General features: G+C 41.1%; 2 protein-coding genes across 5 annotated transcripts in view; one reads left to right on the top strand and one right to left on the bottom strand.

Annotated features, from left to right (window-relative positions):
* The window catches only part of rnf111 (ring finger protein 111), a 32,743-nt gene extending 29,945 nt beyond the window's left edge, over positions 1-2,798 (bottom strand). For 2 of the 3 annotated variants that reach the window (XM_071531644.1, XM_071531646.1), the window contains exon 1: positions 2,724-2,798. The gene's annotated coding sequence lies outside the window, so the exon portion shown is untranslated. Of the gene's footprint in view, positions 1-2,327; positions 2,431-2,723 lie in introns of those variants that run through there. The other variant, XM_071531645.1, reaches the window with a different exon arrangement.
* Positions 2,799-6,908: 4,110 nt separating this feature from the next.
* sltm (SAFB-like, transcription modulator) lies at positions 6,909-24,052 on the top strand. Of its 2 annotated transcripts, XM_071531657.1 has the most exons (21): positions 6,909-7,043; positions 9,479-9,566; positions 9,667-9,722; positions 13,411-13,438; positions 14,467-14,666; positions 14,721-15,157; positions 15,759-15,802; positions 15,978-16,084; positions 16,755-16,904; positions 17,119-17,231; positions 17,312-17,475; positions 17,571-17,671; positions 17,786-17,845; positions 17,934-18,079; positions 18,190-18,370; positions 18,779-18,903; positions 21,440-21,613; positions 22,328-22,642; positions 22,763-22,901; positions 23,307-23,464; positions 23,562-24,052. In XM_071531657.1, the coding sequence occupies exons 1-21, from the start codon at positions 6,909-6,911 to the stop codon at positions 23,671-23,673; spliced, it is 3,033 nt and encodes a 1,010-aa protein (XP_071387758.1). In that variant the 3' UTR covers positions 23,674-24,052. The 2 variants fall into 2 exon arrangements, with proteins under 2 accessions (XP_071387758.1, XP_071387757.1); XM_071531656.1 differs by having other exon boundaries at positions 14,467-15,157; positions 18,163-18,370; positions 23,253-23,464.
* The last annotated feature ends 2,348 nt before the right edge of the window (positions 24,053-26,400 follow it).

The following is a 26,400-nucleotide window of genomic DNA, read 5'->3' as shown; positions in this document are numbered from 1 at the left end:
GAAATATCAGAAAAAACAGAAGAATCACAAAAGAGAAGCCAAAAACAATTAACATAAGGGCATTACAAAAAAGCAAGTCTATAAAAATGTGTGGTCTCTCATTCACATTGCCTTTCCTTTGATCAAGCTCCAGGTTTCTTGCTAAGATGCAGATAATGTGGTCACTGTAGTTCTTCTCTTCAAGCTGTCTGCACTTGTATATGTTTAACATATATATATGAAACATATATGTTTAACTTTTGAAAACAACTTCCTGCAGTGCATATCAGATTTACTTTATTGCTAAAATTTTAATTCTGATTATATACATTTTTAAGACTTTTTAAAATCTACCAACTTGTACACAGGCCTCTAAAAAAACATGAATGTACACACGTCATTATTTCATGATGTTTAAAGTTGGCAACATATTTATTCACTGCTAGCTATTATCTGCGTGAGCACAAATTAAGACAGAGCGATCCAGGGTTGTTTTGAGATAGAAAATAAATAACCGCAGCCTGAGTCAAATGTGAGGGCTGAGTCAATTGTGACGCGTTTGCTTTATTGTCGATTCCAGGCATTGCATGAATCAGACTGAATGATAATCTGGATCTCAAAGGAAAAATCCACCATAAAACTAAATTCACATGTTGTTATGATTTTGGGACAGTTCAGTCTAGTTTTGAACACCAACAGCCTACCCTACCTCCCAAAGATAAAGTAAGAGAGTCACACTTCTTCACATGATGTAATCAAGAAACAAAATCCTGGTGCTACTCGATTCCCAAGGGAATGGGTAGCTTCATCAACTATTATGCTTTAGGGACATATTGTACTAACCCTGTCCTGCATGTGACCGACTGGAGGTGCAAGTGATATAACATAAGAAAATAAAACCAACGTTATTGCTGGCATTTGCCTTATTTTGTTTGCCTTACTTTCCAACTCTGCTTCAATATCACTGAATGTAAAGAATCTGTGAACACCACTATTTAATTTCATAACTGCAACAAAATGAATCTTAATTAAAAAGATAAAACCTGCATGACATCGTTAAAAAAAACAGACACCAAATTACTGCATTTAAGACATTTTAATACTTTTAAGCGCTTAAATTTAGCTAATTCATGTCTTTTTAAGGGCGTGTGGATACCCTCTAATAATAGTGTACTCCCTGTCATATTTGCATATAGGGATTAAAAACAAATAGTTCAACTATCAATCAATAGAGATGCACCAAGTGATCAGTAACAAATGACTATCAGTAGTTCTTTAATCCAAATAGGTCTGTGATTGGTTTACAGGTGACTGCCTACTGTGACACACAAATTCAGTTTTATGAAGTGGAAAACGCAAGCTGTTTGCATCATCACTTTGTCAACAAGCAATATGTTGCACTGCATTACATTTGCTACAAGAGATAAACTAGGGACTACCACCTATAAGTAAGCACTCATTTACTGATTCACATAATATCATTTCAAAATAACATACCAGTTCTGTCACTTGAGCTGAAATAAGCTAGGTGTCAGAAGGACAACTTTTTTGAAACACGTCTGCAGTTGGCAGAGTCTGAGGATGCTTTTCTCAAGCAATACGTGAAGATATGAACTCAAGCCCCAACCTATTCTCCACTGAGACTTTATCTTCAACCCACTGATGAGTGTTTAGACCTTCAGATGCCACAGAGCAAGCTGCGCAATGACATGCATGAATACAGGGGCCTCAAAGGATAGCCCTGAAGGCAAGCTCCCTGTGCACCAAGGATGGATGCAGATTTCTAAGGAAGAGGAGAAAATGACGATGATGAGTTGCTGATAATAGAGCTAGTTACAGCTGAACGATTTCTAGGTAGTTACTCGAGATAAGACATGGTGCTATGGAAATGGAAGCAATAAACCAATCCAAGATGTACGACTCAGGACTGCTGAGCTGCTGGTAACGACACCCGCTGTGCTTTCTGTCTATGCAACGGTACCAGCCGTCCTGACTAGGCAAGCAAAAAGAGAGCTAGATAGAATTATTCTGCTTAAGAGTATTGAGCCAGAAACCGAAGGCAGTAAGCATAGTTTACTATTTTCCTTCAACAACGCTTACAGTTAGCTCGGGTACTGCCTGCCTGTTCCCCTCAAACGCTAAAATTGTGTAGTGACCAAGTGACTAAGGTCATGGACCGTAAAAACTAGTGTTAGTGTAGAAGCACTAAAATACGCATAGCTAATGCTACATAGCTTATCATTACTATTATAGCCAGCAGATGAAAAAAGAAGGAAATGGCAAACTGGACAGTTAGCCACCTAGCCTAACACATACTCTTGAGAGAAGACAACAAAGACAAAACATACCTGGGTCTACTCCTTTTCAAAATTTGTCACCGGCCTTTTTGTAACATGTAAGGTTAATCCCAGCGGGAAATTATGATAAACGTTTAAAACAGACGGTTATCCACATGTTAACCCCAACTATTCAACTAGCCTGGCCTGCGTACAAATCGCGATCCGAGGACGTTAGTAGCTGGGATTGTGAAACTGACAACACAGTCCCGAGCTGAGCCGAGAAGCAAAATCGAAGGCAACGGGCCCTGGTTGGCGACGAGCTAAGCTAACGTTAGCTACACTTCACTGATCAAAGACCCGATTGCACTCAATCATTTTTGATGTTCTAATGAATCCTATAAAATCTTAACAAACAGTATGATCTCTCTAGTATGTTTTCGATATGACAAGATAAAAATGTCTCACTATTAGCCCTCGACGAAGTTCCCATTCCTGGTCTTTCGAGGCATCCACTGTTGTTTACCCAGCAGGTCGTCTATTCGCTGGCTACTGCTACAACACAAAAATTCTGCTCAGATCCACACAGCGGCGCCAGACCGCTGCCACTGCTTCACGACACTTTGCGACAGTATGATTCCATGTTAATTTATTTTAACATTTTCTAAGTGGAGAGAACCTCCTTGGTGTAGATATCTCCCTCTCTTATTCCTGGTTCATCGTGAGACAAGATCATCCGTGCAGTCTTATACATCTGCTCTGACGAGGTGATAATGTAAGGTGGTAGGCTACATCATAATTTTGCATGTATCATTTCCATAAATCATCATTCCAAATACGAGCGCGCCCACTAGCGGATTCAGCGGGGCCGTGTGGAAACTAGAGCCCCTGTTGGTTGTGTTCATTCCTGATAAAGTCATTCCTTTTCCCTCTGACAAATACAAACAATTTCTCATGAATACTTAATTGTACAAACGTTAGCAGAGCAGTCGTTTTCGAATAGATAAGGTTGTAAACTATAACCCACGATAAAGGTCATAGCATTGTAAAACTCAATTTAATCTTTAGTATCCTGCAAGAAATTGCAATCATTAAAAGGTTGTTTTCTCTGTAAATTGCATCACTGTCATGTTTAATTCAGTGTCATTGACATTACACACAGTATCCCAATCCAGAATGTCCAGACTGCAGGGAATCGCCATCTACTGCCCAAAACAGCAACCCAGATTAGAGCAACGACCTCTGCTTTACTATTTGATTGTGTTCCTGTAATGCAATTAATTTTGTTTTAATTGCATGTTCTTACCTTTCTATTTTTACTTGATTTTATTATTTTAATGCAATGCATTTTGCTTGTTCTTTTATATCTTTTTTTATTTTATTTTTTATTATTTGTTTGCCTTCTATTGATGTAAAACTCTTTGAGTTACATGTTGTGTATGAAGGGTGCCATACAAATAAAGGTTATTATTATTATTATTATTATTATTATGGCTAATGCACCAACCCAGATAGCTGAACATCAAACACTTCACCTGTTCACTGATCTGTGCTACAACCCAGAATACATTAACCACACCATGAGGAAATATGGGAGGTTAAATTGGCCAACTAAGACAAGGAGCATCTTTTGCACAGTTTTTTTTTTTTTTTTTTTTAACCACTATGATATACACTCAGACAGATGAGGTGAAGAAGTTTCGATACTCTGAGCTAGCCAGCCAAACTTCAACAGCAAGGCTGGAAAGCCTGTGAAAGTTGGTTGTTGTGACTTTGTAGTTGCATCAACTGCAGGTGGAAGTAAGGGAGATGTTATTGCAGATTACAAGAGAACAGTTTCCCACAACTTATTGGGTTAATACCGAGGCACAGTGATACTCTTCCCATGAAAAGAGCTTTAGCTTCTACAAGGATGCTGAACCTGAACACTCAGAATGGAAGTGTGGATGGATGGGAAATGACCTGGCTGTAGAGACAGGTCTGCTGTCCTGCACTACTGATCCTTAGATGTTTGCACCATGGTTGTTTGCTTATGCAGGTGTTGACTTTTATATGTTGGAACTAAAATGGAGAGACATGAAATGTATTTAGCACATCCTTTCTGTAATAATGTTGACAGAATAACCTGACTACATATATTATTAGCCTATATATACAGATGGATCTGATCTTTGTAGTTATGCTTTAATATGATCAGTTATATATTCAGTATTGATGAGTTGTTGAGATTTATTGTACAACATTGTTCAAATGTGCTCAAGACTGATTCAATTTGGTGTGAGATTTATTTCCCTTCACAGCTCATGTTGGGGTGTGAAGGGTCTCAAAATTGAGCACATTTCGCACTCTTTTGTGTCTTTGACAGGCCTCAACCACGGCTCGCTCACTCAGTGTCCTGAGCTATTCTTAATATTCTCAGTACTGTGCACACAAGCTGTCCTGATACGTTAAAGGACAAGTAGGGCAGAGCATCTGTTACATCATAAATTATCTCATCCAGTGAACATCAACACTTTACTCTTCTCTTGTGTAAGTAGATACAAACATGTAGCTATAGCTGAGTCAATCACCTGCTCCCCTGCATATCTGCATCCTGATTTAGTGAATAGCAGCCGTACAAACTGTTTTCCACTGTTGTTTATGACCTTACATTGTCAACATTAGTCAGAATCATTATTCCAAGCAGAATCACTGCAGATGGCCTTTTGCTTTGAGGACCCACACATGTGAGCTTGTGTGATTGAACTCTACCAACTACCAACTGCTGTCTGCCTCTCTGCCTCATTCTTGACTGGAGTCTACTGTTCCTTGTCCAGGTGGAGAGCGTCTAGCCTTCTGATCCATTGTCAGGTGATAAGGCTCAGAAAGGAATATGGCTGTCTGTGAAGGAAGATCAGCAATGTTTTGTTGCATCTGACACAGACGGGTTGACGATGGGCTGAAGAAAGGAGGAAACTGCACAGCCCAGTTTGATCTGTACATTTTTCAATATATTGCTAAAGATAATGTCGCACACTGTTAACCACACAGTCTTTTTTTAACTGTTTTTGTAAGCTTTTCAATGTAAGGCTAAATGTCAGGTTTCCTGTATGAAGCAAGCTTCTCAGTAGGTCTAAGATGTTTCGCTTAGACTTAATAACCACAGAATATGTTGTCTACTTGAAGTGATAGCCACAGTTGTCAGTTTGGTGTTCACGTGAGGTTTATTTCCCTTCACACCCTAAGACAGGACAAGACGTGCATGTAGCTCTCATGTATGCATAGTGCACAATGTGTGTAGAGTGACCGAGGGCCTGTTAATGGGATCCAAGTTGTTTTCGAGGGTATATTTGGTCAGTGAGTCTCGTCACAGTTGTGTTATCAGTCACCTTGTCTGTTTCCTACCATCAGCCAGTCACAACAGGTTACAGCTGTGGTCTGTGTATCAGAGGTAGCCCGCGGAAATGGTTGGTGGGTGGTATCTGATGAGATGGTTGAGGGTGAAAATGTGTCAGGTTGCAACACCCTGCAGATTTGGTAGATTTTGTAGTAGCTAGGGTATAGTCATAGATGTACAAAGTGCAACTGGGTTGATATTTATCAAAAGATGCATAAATTACAGTTGTGGAGAATACAACTCGATTGATAAATAGCCTGAAAGGCTTATATTTGTTGCTATGTTGAGATGAGCAATGTTCAGTCAGACTGTTAGTTCATGGTGGTGTGTGAGAACACCAGGGCCGTACACAGACATTTAGAAGCTAGGGGCTCAAGTCAACAAAAATAAAAGACACCTCTTTACCCCCTCTTCTGTTTCTTCCCCTGCTCCTTTTTGTACAAACTGTAGGCCTATATGCAAATGTCTTCCCTTAGTCTCTCCATCCCAATATTCCTTCCACTTCAGATTTACTCTTTATAGTAATTGTAGCATAGCCTATAAGAGTAAGTCAGCTTGGGACAAAGGCTAGTCTACTTTTAGCTATTTGGATACCAGTCCATATTGGAATAAATGGAAATGAGATGGTAGATGCTTCCGCAAACACACTTTAAAGAGATGTGTGATTGATGTTAACATAAAACATAGTAAAGTGGAAGCAAGTCAGCATATCTGGAGGACACAGGACAGCAAATCAGAAGTGAACATTGGGATGGGGGAGACTAAAGGAAGTAATTTGCATAGCCTAACATACAAAATATAGTTGGAAGAAGGACTAGGAAACAGAAATGAAGAGATTGTATTTCAAGGTTATGGATAGGACATAGTAGGGCTACATTAAATAAAACGTTGTAGGCCTATATCATGGGGAAACAGGCCAATGCGAATATTGTCAAGAGTCAGCAGAACATGCTGTTGTTAGATGTCGTAGGTAAAGGGCACGGATGGTTACAGATTTAAGACAGGCTGGCATGCACGACATTACATTAAAATTGATACTGTATTTTACAGAGAGCACTTTAGGATGCAGAATTTTATTTTCATTTTTAAGGGAAACTGGTTTCGTGCATAGGTTTGTAGGCTGTAATATCTGGTCGTAGAACCTCCTTGGTTGTACCACGATTCATAGGGTGGCGGTAATGGGATGCCGAAACCCTTTAAACTTCACGAAGAAGAAGAAGAAACCGAAGAAAAAGAAGCAAAACTGCGCGCGCACGTTCCAACGATTGTGAGGTAAAATGGCGTCGGGTGCCATTTCCACGGAGTGTAAGAAAATAGCAGAATTGCGAGTTATTGATCTTAAATCTGAGCTCAAACGAAGAAATTTGGATGCGTCCGGTGTAAAGAGTGTTCTTATTGCCAGACTGAAACAGGTAACTAACTAACTAAGCTTTCTATTTGTGCAAGACTTTGGGGAAGGATCTGGGGAATGCGATGCAATGGAAGCTAACGTTAGCTAACATTGTTATGGGCTCAGACTATTTCCTGTTAGTCAGCTTTGGGGCTAGGTTGACAGCTATATCGTCGAAAGGTTTCGATTCATTTATTTGGAAAGGTAACTACCTGTCAAACACATCGGGGACGTTGTTGACGTTAGGCCAATGTTATTTTCTGCGTGATGTTTTCAAGCTGGACCAGGTGCAATGATTTTTTTACACGCATTTGTACTGATATTTATCGAATAGCTAGACGGGCTTGCATCGTGAATGTGATTGCAGTGAAGTTTGTAAATTGTTGCTAGGTGCAAATTTTGCAAGATGGGAGGTGGGGCGTCCAAACGGGTCTTGGCAAATCTAGCGACATTCAAAAGATTTGTGTGCACGGGCCGTCTCTGTGTTCCCTGTGCCCGCGAACGGGCAGAGCATGGCAGCAGCACCGGAAAAATCCGGGGTTAACGTTAGATTCCCAGCGGCCATGCTGAGGGTGTATGCATTCACGAGCAAGGCGCTATGCAGAAACGCGTCCGCCAAATGGCTTCTGGTATTATCGTGGTCACAAGCTCTCGTTATTTACTTATGCGTAGCTGGATTCAGTAGGGCTTTCGAGTTTGTCTAGTTTGGTCATAGAACGGGGAACAAACATGTAGGCCATTCGTGAAAAATGCGCCCAAACCGGGATATACTCGAGCCCCGATACGTGCCCTTCTTTACTAAGGGGTTGGAGGTTTTGTACACTAGCGACATAGCGCTCCCATCCAGCTGTAGGTGACAGGCTGGTTAGGTCTAGGCAAGGGATTTTGTAGGACTATGAGTGAATGCACAGCGTGGAACATATTAACAGGAGCTGTCAACTTAAAAACCGCCACCACAAAAAACTACCACGACGTTTCTCAAATCTGAATTCACTGTTAAGATATCATCAAGCGCGTTTAAATGGGAGTACTGGTGTGATATAGAGCAGTGGTTCTCATCCTGGGATCGGTCGCGAGATGGTTCATGTGATAGGAAAACAAATTTCTACTACACAAATTTGGGTCATGAGTATCATTGCTTTGTTTAAAGGGGTCACAAGCAAAAAAGGTTTAAAACTACTGATTTGGAGTTATAGCCCATTTACTACTGTCATTACATTTCATCTGAGTGATTATTATGAACAAAAAATAACAAAATGCAGATTTCAAATGAGTTTACAAAAATGAATTAAAAATTTGCACAGGGAATGACATTTTTTCCTTAATGAATGAAAATCCATTCACATTATTTCTGAACAGGTTCGATATGTAATTCTTGTGGCAAAAGGTTTTCAATATTGAAGTTTGAAGGAAATCCTACATTTATTTAATTGAACCTAACTGCTGTGCTGAACACACTTGATTGACCTAAACTGCTGTGGTTGAAGGGTTAGTTTACCTTTTTCTGGCCAAAAAATGAAAGCTCACCATTCATGCCCCTGAGCAAACAAATTCATCAACCGAAATGATTATGTCTGTCTCAGCTCAACGATCAAAAGCTGCCAAGCTTAGCCTACCAAGAAATTTACTTCTCCAAAGTCAGTGAAGTCTGATGGTTTGGAGCTGCGAGTAATGGCCTGTTTTACAATCTTTGGATGGGTACAGATCATAACAATCCAGCCAAGATATCCTTATAAGCCAAAGGTGTTTCATTGTATCAGTGTCATTGTTTATGTTGTGTATATGTTTAATATCTTGGACTGCCGACATTGGTGGATTCCCTTACTATGTTTACCCTTGTGTTGAGACACTATTACAATTTGTGATGCCAGATGGCGCCGTAAAAGTTTCCCACATATCTTACCTCTAATTACCACTGAGAAGTTGATGTGATTCTATTTTTCCCAGTTGGCAGTTTGTATTTATGGAAAATCCGATATGACATGAATTGAGAGTACCTGAATGGTCTACTTGTTCTTGGTAGTTAAAATAACATGCCTAATACTGCAATATATTCAAATTTCAGGTGAATAATCGGAAATTGGTTGTAGGCAATCTCGAGCTAGATGTAGGCAAAGCTCTACAGTGAAGTAAGTGACAGAGTTTTGAACACAATCAATCGTCATCATGATGGAAACAGAAACTAGGAACATAAGGCCTAGTTTGAAAATAACCAGAATTATCCTTTAATGTTGGCTCCATCCTCTCTGGCTCAGTAACAAATGTCCACTCAACAACACAACTTAATCCATCTAGCTTAATAGGTAGATAAGCTTGCGGACGTTTGCTGGGCAGTCAGAGGCAAATGAAACAAGCCATTTGGGACATTGTGTGAAGACTGGTCATGTAATGTTAGCTGAAGTTACTATTCTTGCCATGCATTCACTTCTCTCAATTCTGTTACCTTTTTTTTTTAAGGCTGTTGAGGATGAAGGCGGTGACCCAGAAAACATTCAAATCCAACTTTCTGCCGACACGCCCCCTCGGAAAAATGCAAAAGCTAAAGGTAATCTTTTGATTATGTTGGAGTGGTCACGAGGAAGGTTGGCTCAGTAAGTCTATTTGTTTTTCTAACTGTTGCTTTTTGTACCTTTTTTACTTTTTAGGGAAAAAGATGGATTCAGACGCTGATAACACGGCAGAAGAAGACACATTTTCCAAGGTGATTGTGGCATGTGTTTTTTGTTTGTCACAGCACTGTCCCTGTTTTTTGGTCTTTGCCTTAGCTGAAATGTTTAGACACCTCTATCCAATTTCATTACAGGGATCATTAATTAGTTTCTTATGAAATCTTCACGTCCAGAGAGTCCCTGGGTACAGACAGTGTTTATCACCTCAGGAATCTAATTGCTGTTTATTTGTCAGTGATGTGAAATTAGTGAATTGTTGTTTTTTTTTAAAGATTTATTTTTGGCATTTTATGCTTTATTTGAGAGATATAGTGAGAGAGAGACAGGAAGGTATGGGAGAGAGAGCGAGGGGAGGACATGCAGCAAAGGACCACGGGTCGGATTCGAACCCGGGTCGCTGCGGGAAGGCCTGAGCCAAATGGTACGCGCCCTACTCGGTGAGCCACCAGGGCGCCCCTAGTGAATTGTTTTTGCACTAATCTTTTTAGTGAATTGTGCGAGAGGATGATCAGTTGCTCCTCCTGATAGGGCTGCACAGGTGCACACACAGCAGTAGGGATGGGTATCGAGAACCGGTACTAAATTGGTACTGGTTCTTGACTGGTCAGTACCAAAATATTGATAAGTTCCTGGACAAACGGTGCTGCTATCGGTATTTAGGTAACGTTAATTCATTCTAACCGTCCCCTAATGATGACGCAGCTGCCGGCGTCAGGCGATTACGTTTGACGTTGCGTAACTGCGTGTTTACGTTCTGTGCTTTCCAGTCATGGCCGACAGGGCAAAACGTTCAAAAGTGTGGGCTCACTTACTAAATTGAATGAAAATGCAGCTAAATGCAATATATGTAAAAAGGTAGTTGCGTGTAAAGGGGGTAACACCAGCAACCCCATGAAACACTTACAAATCCAACATTCTATAAATCTGAAGCAGTGCAGCGTGTTTGACTGCTTTAGCAAAGCGGCTGCTGCACCTAATGTTACGTCCTCAGTGCAGCCTCCCGGCTCCGATGCTGATGGGATTTGCCAAACTAAAAATGCGACTGTCTTGACCTCGTCAAGTCAAAGTTACACTCGTTATCATTATAAGTTACAAGTCTGTAGTTATTAACTCAGGACACAGTTAGCATTGGTTTTAAGCACTTCTAATTTATGTTCCTAAATAATCCAATAGACAACGTCAGTCAAGCAGCAGCCACAGCTTCGTCAGTGGATAGCAGAAGTCAGACACCCAAGTCCAACCCATTCTCCATTGCTAGACGAGGGAAAATGACACAGGAAAAGCAGCAGAATGTCACAGGGCTGTCGCCAAGTTTATTGTTAAAGATTTACAGCCCTTCACTACAGTGAGTCCAGTTGGTTTAGGTATGCTTGGTAGCCAATAGCTAGCATAGCATAAATCGCTAACTGCTAGGTAGCCTAAGTTTGAACTTAGTGTGAGCTGTCCTGACAACCAGAGATAACTAATTTTGTATTGCTTATGGTTGTTAATATTTTCCTGTAGGGAGATGACCACAGCCCTTAACCCCAGTTACCACCCCCCTTCCAGATAATTTATAATCATAAAATTTATAATAATGAAATAACTGTTGAATCTTTTCACATCTTTTCATGTCATGTCTTTATTTTTTGCACCAAATTATGGAGAGTAGTATCAATAAGAGTATCGATAAGTATCGGTATCGATAAGCAGTATCAGTATCGATACCGGTATCAATAAAATCCTAAGGATACCCATCCCTACACAGCAGTACACCTTTTATATGAACCGGGACCTTTGATACTGTTACACAATTAGTGCTGTTGATTTTTTTTTTCTCCAAAAACACAATTTAAAGAATTACCACTGTCAAAATACCACTCAAATAATGAGCTCAAAATTAAGTTATTAAACCTGTAATGTGCTTGCCTACCTGACTATTTTTTATTTTGATGGAAAATAAACAGACCTTTTACAAAGCAGCGTTTGTAGCTAAGGCTGCTGCAGTAATTGAATAATAGAGCCATTGTGATTATGGGAGGCAACCGCAATTATTTTGCATAACCACGATCATTGTATTGTTTTCCTCTTCCATATTATTATGTTTTTTTTTAAAGCAAATATGTTTGAAAATTGGTCAAAATTTATATCCCGTCGCCCACTTCAGAACAGTAGTGTGTTGAGGCACACAGAGTTCCTGGACACAAAACGTGGGCTATGTCAGTGGATGAACTGAAAGCATTCATTGTGCTTCCGTATTTCCGTGTAATATATGTGGTAAAAACATGGATATCGACAGCTACTGGTCAGAAAAGTTTGAACAGACCTGTTTCAGACAAACCATGCCAAGGAACCACCAGAGAAATCCTGCAAGGATGTGTGTCAGAGGAGTAAGAGGAGAGGAGAGGAGTGTGTGTGCGTGTGTGTAAAACCGCTTTCCATGAAGGATTAAATGGGCTGAGCTGATTATATATGGATCCATATTTGACATTAAGCAAATCTCATAATACTGCAAGGTATAACAGGATATGTGAAACAAGTGTGTATGTAAATCCCATGCCTGTGCAGGTTTTCTAGATACAGTACCAGGCAGTTTTTTTTAAATACCTTATATTTTGTTGCTGTTTATCATTTAACTACTTGGTTCTGTGTGTTTTACTCACTCTAGCACTTTTGGCGATGTGCCTCCAACATATTATATAATCAAGTAATGGCTATGCCTACTCTTTTTACCTGTATATGTTGTCATGTTTTAGAAATGAAAATGGATGGTTTGTATGTGTTGTTTTATTCCAAAGAGTTAAGTTTTACAGAATGACATTTTATTTCTTGTGTACATTAGGTTATCAGATTGCTGCAGATGCAGATATCAGCTGTAATGCTGTGTGGTCTGTTGGCGTCTTTGCTGGTGATTCAAATCCAGTGTTTTTATCATGTGTGCGAAAACAGTTTGAAGTTTACCAATGCTGTTTTCCCTTTGATTGTTATGTTGCACAGTGACCAACATGGATCTTGTTGCAAAGCCACATATGACTTCACCTATCAACACGTTGCTTATTTTTACTATTCTGACCTATTTATTTGATGTGCTCAGTTTATTACTCACTCTCCTTGGCAGAAAAAAGACTGTTAAAATTGTTAATCGCAATGTGAGACAGTCGTCATTACAAAATTTCATGATCGACACAGTCCTGTTTGTAGCCACACAAAGAAGGTCCCACATCCATCAAAACTGTAGTGTAGCCCAATTCACCTTACTAATCAATCATGTCAATAAAGTAGAGACATTTTACAAGAACTTGCAGCTAATGTCAACATAATAGGCTTCCTGATTATGGGGCATGTAGATTGCATTACATAAATGGCTTCTAATTTAGAAGGAAATTGTTTACAATGGCAATTTGTTTAATCATCACATTGATGAAGCTTAATCTGCTTATTGCTGACAGGTGTTAACCAGACAATATGCCCACATCTGTCTAAAATCATCCTGGGCTCTGTCATTCTGTCACCTATTCATTGTCAGTAGAGCATCTTTGGATGGAATTCAAAACGGAGTTTGAATTAAAACTGTCAAATTCTGCATCAAGCTATTTTTAAGAATATGCATACAGTTATTGGTAAAGCCGCTGATATACTAAAAGTTGATTGGTTGTATAAACTTAGTCAGAACTAGCTTTCCATGCTGTCTTTTGCTTTGAAATTGTTGTTGGCTTCATCTCAGTGTTTTCTTTTTTTCAGGACATTGAAGAGGATGAATCAGAAAAAGGTATGTTTGTAGTCACACCGATGTAAATTGCTAACTTTAAGGTTTTTTTTACAGGTAGCAATTTTAATATGATGGCAAGAAACTCTTCCTGAGTAGAATGCATATCATGCATCCGGTGGTATTTCATGCTTCTGCTGGCTACTTCACCATCTGGGTTGCAAAACATTAAAGGGAGCACAAATGACATGTTTAAGATCATTAAGCACAACACTGGTTTCTGAAGACTCACTTTTTGTAATCGACATGCTACATGAATCATTGAGGTGAAGTGGGTAGCTCAAGGACTGCTTGACCCCTCGGAACATTTTCCTAAAGATGCAGAGTCCTTGAGTCGGGTGGCCATTTCAAGCTCAAGAAAAGGGATGGATTCACTGCAGAAGGCACCCATTGACGCTCCACATCTTGCTGCCACCTGACTGCAGCTCCGGCTTGATGAGCACGGTCCAGAGACTTGGCAAGCGATGGCCGTTTTTATACAGATGATTGGGCAGGATGCAGCAGTGTGGATTTGATGATGGAAGAGGTTTTTCCCCCTCCAAATGCTGAAATCTGCTGATAAGGCAGACATTGATGACATTGATGACATTGATTACCGATGAAGTGAAGATATGGAAGATTTTCATGAACTCTGAGAGGACTTTCCAGATGATTAGACTGACCAACTGGGGATGCTTTTCCATAATGGAAGAAATTGACTGATGGATGAACTGATGACATTTTTCCTTGTTTGAACTTGAGCCTTCGGTTCCCCCTGAAGAAATTCCAGGCCTTTGAGAAGTCATCTGGAATTGCACATTCAATATGGATTGTGACTCAAGTGTTGGTGGTAACAAGACATGAAGAATACTGAATCATCCACCAGTTTCAATGAGGATTGTGTGTTTTGTGTCTTCCTGTGGTGTCTACGCCCTCGATGACGACTAATGTTTAATTTGCTTTCTATTCTACTTTCTAGGTCAAGTAACATGCGACATGTCAATGTTAAAAGTTGTGTTTTTTGCCATGTTTATCCTTATTAAATCCCTCAGATGTAACTGATACAGATGATGGTACTCACGAAAATTCAAAGCCTCCGCCCTGTGAGGACAGGGCGGAGCCTGAGGCAGAGGCCCTGGCTGAGGCTGAGCTGGAGTCAGACGCTGTGATGGTGGCTGAGGCTGATTCAGAGCCTGAGCCCGAGCCCGAGCCCGAGCCTGAGTCCGAGGTGGATGCTGAGCCAGAGGCTGAGGTGGATGCTGAACCAGAGGCTGAGGAGGAGGCTGAGGAGGAGGCTGAGGAGGAGGCTGAGGAGGAGGCTGAGGAGGAGGCTGAGCCAGAGGTGGATGCCGAAGTGCCCGAGATGGTCACTGAAGCCATGAATTCCTCTAAAGAAGCCGAGGACGATCACCTATCCGTCTCAATCCCCAACGAAGATGCCATCACACTAGATGTCGATGGCGACGATCTCCTGGAAACAGGTAAACATGTGAAACTTCCAGATCCAGAGGCCGAGAAGGGCATTGACGAGCCAGAGGCCTCTGCTGAGATGGGCCCAGAGGATGACATGAAGGCGGAAGAGACAGAGGGCCATAAAGATGGTAAGAAAGATGACGGACCCAAGGTTGACCCCATGAAGAAAGACAGCAGAGAGGCCTTGAAGAAAGCCGAAACGGGAGACAAAGAAAAGGATTCTGGGAAGAAAGGCCCCTCCGCTACTGGGGCGTCAGGTCAAGCAAAGAGGTTTGTCTTTCTATGTCAGTTCTTTGATACTACTACCAAGTTCCAGCTCACTAAGAACGCAGCATTGTGGGTAGCGTCAAGATTTTTTATTTTTGTTTTTTTTCCTTAAGGGGAATGTTCACTGATGTACCTAATCCTGCCATTTACTACTTTAATTTATTTTTCTGAAGTTGGTTAAATTGTGGCATTAACCAGGAGCCGAAACACACCTGTTACTTTCACCTTTCCAGCAGTTGTAATGCCTTTTCCAGTTCCTACGCAAGGCATTGTAAAAGAGCATTAGTCCCCGTGATGGCAGTTTTTTTTTTGGTCAGAAATGATTCGCTGTGAAGTTGATCACACTTCTGAAGATTTCATTGGTCCAGGGATTAAATTGGCTGACAACCTCACCCATCTCACCAGTGGAAAAGCAATGAATGAAAGAAGCCTTTGAGAGATTTGTTCAGATCCACGCCTTGCCTACGGGGATTTTTTTTCGGAAAAGTATTAAATATGGTGTTTTATTCCGTAAGATGTGTGTCTTTATCACTTTACACCAGGGTTTTCGTATACTGGCACTCATTTCATCTGTCTGTTTATTGTTGCAACATTTGCTTTGTAGCTCTTCAAGAGACAGAGATGGAAAAGCTGCAAAAGATGAAAAGGGTAAGAATTTTTAGGTCCCATGTGTTTTCACAAATGTGAAACTCAAGAAGGCACTTTGGCTCAGTTTATGCAACTTGATTCATGGTTTTAGTAGTTTTCTCACATTTTTGCAGTACCTGTTTTTTTGACACCCAATGACTGCTAAATTTGTATGTTTTGGAAACCTCATTCTCAGGAGGCAGTAGCAGCATCAGCAGCTCTTCTCGTAACATATGGGTGAGCGGCCTGTCTTCTAACACCAAAGCAGCTGATCTAAAGAACCTGTTTGGCAAATATGGGAAGGTAAATATCTTTTGAGGTTTTGTTGGAATGAGTTGTTACCTTTTTAAAATGTGTGGAAAATGTTCTTTTGCCTCAATGTAAAAGGAAAGTGCAGCAAAGTACCGATGGTTGACATTTTCATCTTCACCCACCCCTATCATACTTAAATTTGCTGTGTAGGCAATGCTGGGCGATGTGTGTATGTTTATCAATCTTAAAGACGATGCTGAAAAAGAGTATGTTCAGCAGAACCTTTTTCCTCGATAATGGTTAAAGTAGCAAACCACAGTGACCAAACAAATTTATAGCTGATGGAAAAAAAAAAACGCACTGTATTTTAATGATATTTGAGCAGATTTACTCCAACAGTATCTGCTGACCACTCGTAACCCAGCTGAGCATATATCAGATGGCAAACCGTTTAACCAGCAGCAAAGGCAATGGTTTGCACTCCAAATCATAAAACATTAATCTTTTTGATTAAAAAAAGAACTTTTCACATGCAGCTCTGTGGCAAAAAAATGTGGTGTAGTGCTGATAGTAGTCAAGGATGAAATCTGAATGTTCTATGGCATTTTAACTAGAGGAGCTTCACAACTTTGGAGGAAATTTCGGTTTCCCCTCACATTTGCCCCATAATGATGAATGGACAAGAACGGGCTGCGTCACACTTCTGTTCTCTTGCCAACAGGTTTTCAGTGCCAAAGTGGTTACAAATGCTCGCAGTCCTGGTTCAAAGTGTTACGGCTTGGTGACAATGTCCTCCAGTGCAGAAGTGACGCGGTGCATCTCCCACCTTGACCGCACCGAGCTCCATGGACAGCAGATATATGTTGAAAGGGTAAGCTGGGAAGCAAAAGTTAAGAATTCTCAAATAGAATATGAATATGAGAATATGTTTCCAGTTTTTCTGGAGAGAATCAGTAACCAGAATTATTTTCAGAGACCTTGAGTAGTCTCATGCTACCTTCTTTTAGGGAAAATGTTTTGTGGGCTTTTGTTAAATTTTATTATGTCCCAAAAATGTGACAGAGGCTTGCTGTATTTCTTTACAGGCGAAAAGTGATCCATTCAAAAAAGAACCCTCAAAGAAGGAAGTGGAGGACAAAATGAGTTCCAGCAAATCAAGTGACAAACGCAGTACCACAGGAATAAAGATGACTAACAAGTGGGTGAGGAAGAAGTTGATAATTTCACCCATAATTGTTAAATGAAAGCAGGTTTAACTTTTTTTTCCTCCTTGTGTAGAGCCCCGCCATCCTCCAAAAAAGAGGACAAGAAGTCGGACAAACCATCAGAGAAAGACAATAAAGATTCATCCAAGAAACTGGAGTCTAAAAGTGGAAAATCTGAGGCAGCTTCATCTAGCTCAGGCCAAGATTGTTCCAAGAAAGATGACAAAAAGCATGGCAGTAGGTTTTATTCTTCTTCGGATTCAGCAAATTTTCTGAAGTTAATGGAGTTAAGAGATGCTAAGCATATGACTTTTGTGTGTTTTGTCCTGTAGGGGCAAAGAGCCCGGGGAAGATGGTGGTGATAGATCATGCCAAAGGAGATCCTAACTTCGGCAAAATGAGACCTTTCAGGAGGGGAAGGCATTTTGAAAAGGTAATGTGGAACCAGGCCTTTGACAGCTGTGTGTTTTTGTATTTGATTTAAGTATGTATTCAAATATCTTTTGTCACAGGGTGTTGATTGTGATTCTGTATGATCCTTTTTCAGCCTGGTTTCTTCAACATGAATATGCAGCGCCGGCCCAGATGGTTGATTCCTCCTGAAGAGGTCTGAAACTCTTCATATTTTGGACATATCACATAGGAGCATTTTGTTTAAAACAATTCACCTAAAAGCTTTTATTTTTTTCCACCAGCTGGAGATGATGAAAGACAAGGGGCGACCTTTCCCCAACAAGGGAGGCAGCAAAGACATCCTGCCTTTTGAGAAGATGAAGGAGCAGAGAATGCGTGAGCGTCTTGCTCGTCTGGAGCGTGTCCGCAGAGCCATGGAGTTGCGCAGGTAGTTCTCTAGAACAGAACAATAATCAAACATATATGAGTAGAGTCAAAATGGTGAGGTGCATTTATGTGTAATTTCCGTAGTCCTGAGACCAGTGATTCCTGTCTTAGGCGGCGGGAGATCGCGGAACGAGAACGTCGGGAGCGTGAGCGTATCCGTCTGTTACGGGAGCGTGAAGAACGGGAGAACCTGCTCCGGGAACGCCAGAGGCTGGAGATGGAAAGACAAAAACTGGAAAGGGAGCGCCTGGAGAGGGAGAGGCTTGAAAGAGAGAGGATCCGTATAGAGCAGGTACCATGGGCATGATTTTGAATCACCATATTAAAGGCCTCCAGTAAACACATCACCCCATTCAAATCTCTAGGCATCTCTGAAAACAGTCCATCTCAGAGATGTCTGATTATCTCCAACAGTCGTGATCCCAGACAAAATTTGTGTTGAATTTCAGGTCTGCAGCAGGGAAATCAAAGAGGGATACACAGTTGTGTCTGTTTCAGTTGGCAGGAATCAGTTGTTTGTCGTACGTTGCCTTGTAAATTGCTTCCAAGTCTTGTTTTGAAATTTTTCCAAATTGTTTCTTTTGAGGGGGGCTTTAAAGCAACCGTAGAAGATCAGATTAGCAAACTTTCATTGTATAATTATATGCAGATCTTTGAATAATTGAGTTTACTCAGTGCATGTTAATGTCGCCTCTTTCAGGAACGGCGTAAAGAGGCAGAGCGACTGGCACGTGAACGTGAGGAGTTGCGGAGGCAGCAGGAGCAGCTGCGTTACGAGCAGGAGAAGAGAAACAACCTTAAAAGAGGCCGTGATGTGGAACACAGGTATACACACACTTTGTGTCTGCAAGCATGTCCTGCCACAATTTTATGGTGTTTGTATGATTAGTATGACCAAAAATGCTTGCATTTGTGGCGGCTTGTCTGGAAAATTGCAATATTTTCTTTCTGTGAGGAATCCAGCTGAAGAAAACCATTGTGATTAACAACAATGCTAAGCCATGGTTTAGCATGGGACTCGGGATCCAAAGTAAAGTCAAGTAACAGGCCCACAGGCAGGGAAATGGAGGGTGCTGCCTGGCCAATAGCCAGCTCATTAAGGCCATCAGAGCTGCCAAACCACAAAGCAGAACTGTGTTGGAGAGCCAGATTGCCAACAGTGACTTGGACATTATGACAATCATTTCTCCCACTCAACAGCTTGAAGAAACACATCTGTTAGACATCGCCCTACCACCAAGACAGGGCTTAAAGACCTCCGGCCAGGTGCCAGATTTCCGGCATATGGACATTTTAGATTCAACTACTTTCTACAAAAAAAAAACTGACTCCACGTGGGTTTTTGTTTTTGATGCGTTTTATCCAGTCATATTCAGGAAAGCAATATTTTACATTTACCAATAGAATGCGAGCAAGTTTTTTTTTTATCCAATGAACAGCAAGCTACTTTCTATCACAATGTAGCAAATATGCAAACAAAGTTTATGAAAGCTGGTGAAGATACACGCGTCACTGAGAGAGGAGTAAAAAACAAACAGCGATAAGTATGGATTGAATAAAAAAAAATGTTGCACCAAGTGTCAAGCGGTTTCCCGTCTCCACCCATCTGACCACACCGGGAGCGACAGTTACAGCTGCCGCTCCAGCAGCAATGACAGACCTGAACGTGATCTGTCTTTCACAATTTACAATCGGCATTCAGCATAAAACTGTGGCATTGCTTTGGCTGTTCTCTACAGAGCTCCCCAGGGGTCACCTGGTAAGAAAAAAATAATTGCTGTGGAAATCCATACGGGCACCGATTGGTAAACCGCGCACGGCTCCATGTGCACAGTCCTAAACCATGCCTGCGGATTAGTAGACCGTGCACACGGATTTGTAATATGTATATTGATAACGTCAAACAGGGACACCACAGCGGCCCACAGAGTTGCATATAAAATTTAATTAACATGCTTTTTCTACAAGCATGATTTATTTTGTAAATGGGTTTCATATTGTCACCAAAACACACACTGGATCATAAATTAGACCTACCGATGTGATTAATCAATGGTTATGGTTCACATATGGTCTAGGTGCCTAATGGCTATTACAGCTCACTATATGTATGCCAAGCGGTGTGTAATGGCTATGGCTCACTGTATATAGGCCTAAAAGTCCCTCTTTGATGTTATCAACGTAGATATTACAAATCTGTGCACATGGTTTACATGTGCACAGGTTCACATGTGATGACCACTGATTTCCGCATCATTTTTTTTTTTTTGTACCAGTGACCCCTGGGGGGCTCCACAGTTATCCTTTTATAGAGAAATAAGTGTAGTGTGCTGACTACCCCCCCCATCAGGTGTAGTGTAGTGTGAACATTTCAGGCTCAGAATGTTTTTTTGCTTTAAGCCCTGCCTACAGTTTTCAGATGATGTAGCCCATTTTGAAGTCATCGTCAGACGAGAAACTACACTCTGACACTGTGTTGAACAGCTGGCTCTAGTGTTCAGCAGTATATTAGACCGTTCCCTGTCCGGTACCTTCCTCAAATCAACTAGTGTTCCTGTCCCCTAAAACAAGGTTACCTGCCTCTGACTACAGACCACTGGCACTGACCTCAGTCATACTGAAGATCAATGTAAATGGTCGATTAAACCGAAACATTTGCACTCTGCATCTAGCACATTTCTGCACTGCATTAAATGAGAACATGATCTTGCAATAACCAACTGGTCCAGATGCTCCAGGGTTTTTTTTTTTTTTGCTAGTGTGGAGGTCTCTATATTGCCTATTTGATGTCACTTGACCTACACACCTATCAGTCTAGTGAGTTGGACTTCTATAAAGGCATGGGGAGTTAGGGTTGTATATATAATGAAACAACATGAACTTCATGAAATTTGTCTGCAGACATTAGTAGTGTCAGCGATGTTGGTGGTAGAGAGTAAGGGTCACAATGAGGACTTCAATATATCTATAATCTGTGGTTATAATGGAACGCAGTATGGCAGTGTCAACAGAACACTGACATCAGTACAAATCATGAATAGCCATAAATGATAGAAGACCGTGCTGCAAATCTCCCCGCAGTGCTTCCTGCTTTCTGGCTATGTCACACCTGTCCCCAGCCTCTCTCAGTTAAGATGAAAACAATTACGTTCTTGTAGGGTAATAAACAGCAAGCATAATGTTGTATTTTAGTAGAAAACGGAACGTTAATGATATGGTGGTACTGAATATATCTTCAACATTTTCAAATACCCTGGTATACGATAATGTTGGAATACATGGCAACCCTAGATGTAAACATCCAAAGAGAGATTCACTGGTAAACTCATCACATGAATTATGTCTGTATTTAATGTTTCAGTCGGAGGGATGATCCCTACTGGAATGGCAACAAGAAGATGCAGACTGAGTCTGATGTCCGTCTGAGCCAAGGCTCCGACTACAACCGGCAGCAGAACCGCTTTTCAAACTTCAGCCCACGAGAGAGGGGTCGCTTCCCAGAGGCTGCAGCTGAGCAGCCCAACACCTATGACAGGTAACAGTGTTTACACTGTAGGAATTCAAGGTAGCCCACTGTGGCGCTGTCGCCCACTGCAGAAAGGACATTTTTGGAACACGATATTTCTGCCATAAGGCACTGTCAACAGTTCCCAGTCTAAAGCATTATAATAGTTTTTTATAGGATTTCTAGATTGTCAATTTTGAGGCAGAACTTTGAGGGTAAGCAATGAGTAATGCCTGTGCTCAAGAACTAAGTGCAGTGCACATGGGAACTTTTTGGAAGGTGTGAGGTAAAATTGGCTTATTGCAGTTGCCTCTTGCCTTTCTTTGGCTTAGAATTGTATTGTTGAGTAATCTGCTCTTATAAGGCGGCTCCACCCTGTTTCCAGCGTCTCCATTATGAAAGTGTCTCCTCCTGTTACATGTGTACAGTAAAAGGTTTTTGGATCTTAAAAAATAACTCAAATGAAAACTTAAAGAATTGATCAAGATTAACTGGACCAGATAAAAGGTGTTTTATGAATTTGAGAGAAAATGATTCAAACCTGCCATGGCGAAAGATCAATCATTGGGGGAAAAAAAAAAAAAATTTGGATCAAGTAAAACTTTGTAGCTAGCAAGGGTCAACCTTACTCTTAAATCTAAACTAAAATGTATTTGATTGTTGCTGCATAGTTCAGTTTTCTTGATGTGGGTGACCTCACCTTTTTTGTCCTTGTGGGGATTTATTTTTTTGTTCTGTCTCTAGACGTAACCGCTTTGACAATGAGCCAGAAGTAAAGAAGAATCGCCCTGCTCCTCACAGGGAGAGTTCAGGGTTTGAGCGCTACCCCAAGACCTTTGACACAGTCCGCAGAGCAGAGCCCCCCCCTCCTCCACGGGCCGACCTCCGAGACACCGACCGCAGGGACAGAGACGAGAGACGGCCTGTGCCCATGCCGGAGCGTCCTGTAGGAGCCAGAGCAGCAATGCCTGGCATGTCACACAACCGCTCGCCCAGAGACGGAGGCCATGGGGGATGGAAGAATGATGGCGGCATCAATGCCAACAAGGGAGATATACGGTAAAAATATTCATGGAATGCTTGAGCGAGTAACATTGTCAATTGGCTGTTGTTTCCCAATAAGTGAAAGCTAACATGTTATTTTTAATCTCTTACCTGCTGTCATGCTGGGTTGAGCAGCGGAGCTGTGCGTATGCGTCCAGAGCGATCAGGCAGAGACGGGCCAGGCCCCGCCCTCAGAGGAGGGTCCTCAGCCAGCCGGGGGAGGAGCAGCTTTGGCGACCGAGAGGGAGGAAGACCCATGGTGATGGGAGACCAGGTCAGCATACCTCCTGAATTACAGCTGTCTATGCATACGTCTTAGGTCCTCGCTATAGCGTCTCACAGGGGTGTTTGCACGTCCTGGAAAAAGTCTTAAAATCTCTTAAATTATCTGAACTCGAGGCCTTAAAAAGTCTTGTACAGTTAAATATAGCATTTAAGTCTTGCACTCAGTTTGAGGTCTCAAAAAGATTCATTTCTTGGTTTGCTGTTTTAGGTAAGACATCGGCCCAGTCTCACAGATATATAATCTGCCAGGTCTACAATTTAAAATTTTATCTTTTGTTTTTTCACCTGCAAAATTTGTGTTCTGTCATTCTAACCGGAAAGTCTTGTGTTTAACTTGCAGCTAACAGCTCATAGAAGAATGGCCCCTGGCTCTAAGTCTCTAATGTCTCCGCAGCCATTTGGCTCTGGCCGCCAGGTGGTGGTGGAGCGGCACGGCAGGGACCAGGGTCCAAGGAAGGAGTGGCACGGTGGAGCGGGTTCCCAGGGCGGGGGCTTCCCTGATAACCGCAGGATGGGAGACAGCCGGGGCAGCATGATGGCTCCACACTCGAGGTAATACCACAATTGCATATAATTGATGAGAAAACACTTTAGTGTGTCCCAATTGCTCAGCAATCTAAGATTTGGGCTTTTCTTTCTCTCTCTTCAGCCATTCCTCGTCTGGTATGAACCGAATTGTACAGATCACCAACAACTCAATTTCCAGCGGTGGCAACGTTGGAGGATTCAAGCCCTTCAAAGGAGCGCCGCGGCGGTTCTAACTGCACCCAGATTCGACCAGTCTAAACCACCTGACAAATTTGCAGACTTTTCCGAACTTTTTATTTTTGGAATATCAACTGTTTTAGTTGGCGAATTTCTGGCCACGAGGTTGATGATATGAAATGTTTTTATTTTGTATAGATGAGTGTTTACCTCAGTGTAGGGTTTTCCTGACAGTTCTGCTGTGACGTTAAACAACCCTGTGCACATATGTTTTACTTAAATTTAGGAGGATATTGTACAGCTCTAGTTCTTTGTAACAAGTTTTCATGTGACGTTACTTATCAGCTCCTCCTGTATTTGAAAGTGTTGTATGTAAATTTTCAATAGATTAGTGTAGACTTAATTCTTCTGAAGGTAAATAATGTCACGCTCCGATTTCCTGTTTCACTTGTCTTTTTTTCCAGTGTATTTTAGAGCTTATAAGGTGATGAGAGGGTTAATGCACTCAAATTTGAATGTTTCCTCAGTAAAAAGGATGGGACGGGACATTTTTGAAAGTACACAGTTGGGGTGGAGGTCCTGCAAAAATATATATCAGTCTGTTTTTGTTTTGCTAAAATTGATGTCAAACTGTAACAGCCTGCATAGTAGCAAAATACTTTCTCATGGCCCAGGAGCTTGTTAACAGGCCTATCTCTCCTAAAATAGCTTTTGAAGTTCAAATCTCCCATAATTGCAGGGCATTCAGTGGTATCTCTTCAGACAAGGATTAGGTCTAGTCCTAGACTTAATGCCCCATTTGAAGTGACCCCAGGCTGTTTGGTTTTCAGAACCCCTGAAAAGACCAGACCAAATAGTTTTCATATTTGCTCATTGTCATTCATGTGTGCACCATATCAGATGGTCAATGACAAAGATTCTGGTATTTATGACTATATCTGATAATGCTTGAATCAAATTCTGTCAGTCATTTTTTTCCCATCATTCCACAGCTTTAAGTGGCAATGTTAGACTTTCCACAATTGGATTTCATAAGAGACATGCTATTAGATACATGCATCCATGCATGAAGTACATTGATGGCATTATCTAGAATCTCTGAGTCTGCATGAAAATATGCCAACTGAACATGAAATCTGCATCTTCTTTATTAAGCAAAGGAAGTTTGAGGCAGCAGAGCATGCACTGTAATGTAATGCATTAGCTGTGACTAGATTGCTCCAAGCACCTTTGCACTGTCATTGCTTGCTTGGTCATTTCAGGTTTTTTTGTCTTTTTTATCGCAGTCTAAGGTCACCTTCAGTTGGACCAAATCATTTTTCACATACATTTTGAGAATTCTCATTTTAGCTCATCTGAATTTAACTAATGTCTGTTTTTTCATGGAGCAAGCTTGGAGCTACCATCTGACTAAATAAGGGATTGAGTTAAGTCTTGTTTAGATTGCCAGATTAATCCATCCTCCAGGAATTTAAATATAAAACAGTTGGGACACTTAAGGACACTTAACCCGGTAGTCTGGTTGAAAGACTTTTAGCACAGCTTGAATAATTGGCTTCTTTTAGTGAATTTCTGGTTAAATATGGGGGGGGGGCACTGATTTCTCATGTTTTGTGGTGTTGCAGCCCACATTCAAAATGCATTAAATAGTTTTTTGTCCACAATCTACAGAAAATACCTCATAAAGTGAAAACGTGTTTAGAAAAATGTGTAAATTTACTTAAAATGAAGTTCAGAAATCTCAAATAAGTATTCACCCCCCTAAGTCAACACTTTGTAGAAGCACCTTTGGAGCGATTACAGCTTCATGTTTTCTTTGATACGGCTCTATCAGCTTGGCACATCTGGATTTGGGGATTTTTTCCATTCTTGCTTGCAAATTTGGTCAAGCAAGATCAAGTTGGGCCGAGAGTGTCTGAACAGCTATCTTCAAGCCATTCCACAGATTTTCAAAGGGATTCAAGTCTGGGCTTTTGGCCGGGCCACTCAAGGACACTGACTTTGATCATTGTCCCGTTGGAACTTAATTCAGTGCCCCAGACTCAGGTCTTCGGCACTCTGAGGCAGGGTCTCCAATAACTTGCCTGTGTTCAGCTCCAGTCATTGCTCCCTCTATCCAGGCCGTGCTGCTACCACTGTGCCTCGCAGCAGGGACGGTGTCAGATGGGTGATGAGCTGGGCCCGGCTTCTGCCAGACATTACGCTTTTTCATCACAGCTGAAGACTTCAATTATGTTTTATCAGACCACAGAATCTTTTGCCTCATGCTTTCAATTTTTCACATGACTTTTTGCAAACTCCTGGCATGCTGTCACAGAATTGGATTCAATGGGCTTCACATTGTAGGAAAAAAACAATTAGTGCTATAGATGATATACTTCTAAAAATGTATGCTCCAATATAAATTTCAAATAAGTCACACACAACATTAACCATTGATATAAATGCACGAATCAGGTTTTTGGTCAAATTTGTCTTGAGTGTGATTCTGTGATATATGCCTTACCACAAACAATGACAACAAAGCAACTATTTATTTTAGTCTTTTATTATCCTGGTACTTCTAATCAGGTTGAATGTCCCTCGTCTATAAGGCATTTTGTTATATATATCACCATATACATTTTGCGACTGTACTGTGAAAGGCTACATACATTATTTGGTCATTTATGTAAATAGATGAACATTTAAACCAACACAAAAGATTTATCCTCCCATATTCACAATTAAACAGGTTCCTTTTGCTTGTATTTTTATATAAGTGAAATATAAACATAATGGGC

This window comes from Centroberyx affinis, unplaced genomic scaffold, assembly GCF_046629955.1.
Source record: "Centroberyx affinis isolate AG114_WGS23_722 - 3 ecotype Tasmania unplaced genomic scaffold, CSIRO-AGI_Caff_v1 ptg002105l_1, whole genome shotgun sequence".
NCBI classification, from domain to species: Eukaryota; Metazoa; Chordata; class Actinopteri; order Beryciformes; family Berycidae; genus Centroberyx; species Centroberyx affinis.
The sequence above is the reverse complement of the archived record's forward strand: the minus strand, read 5'-3'. Positions and strand labels throughout refer to the sequence as shown.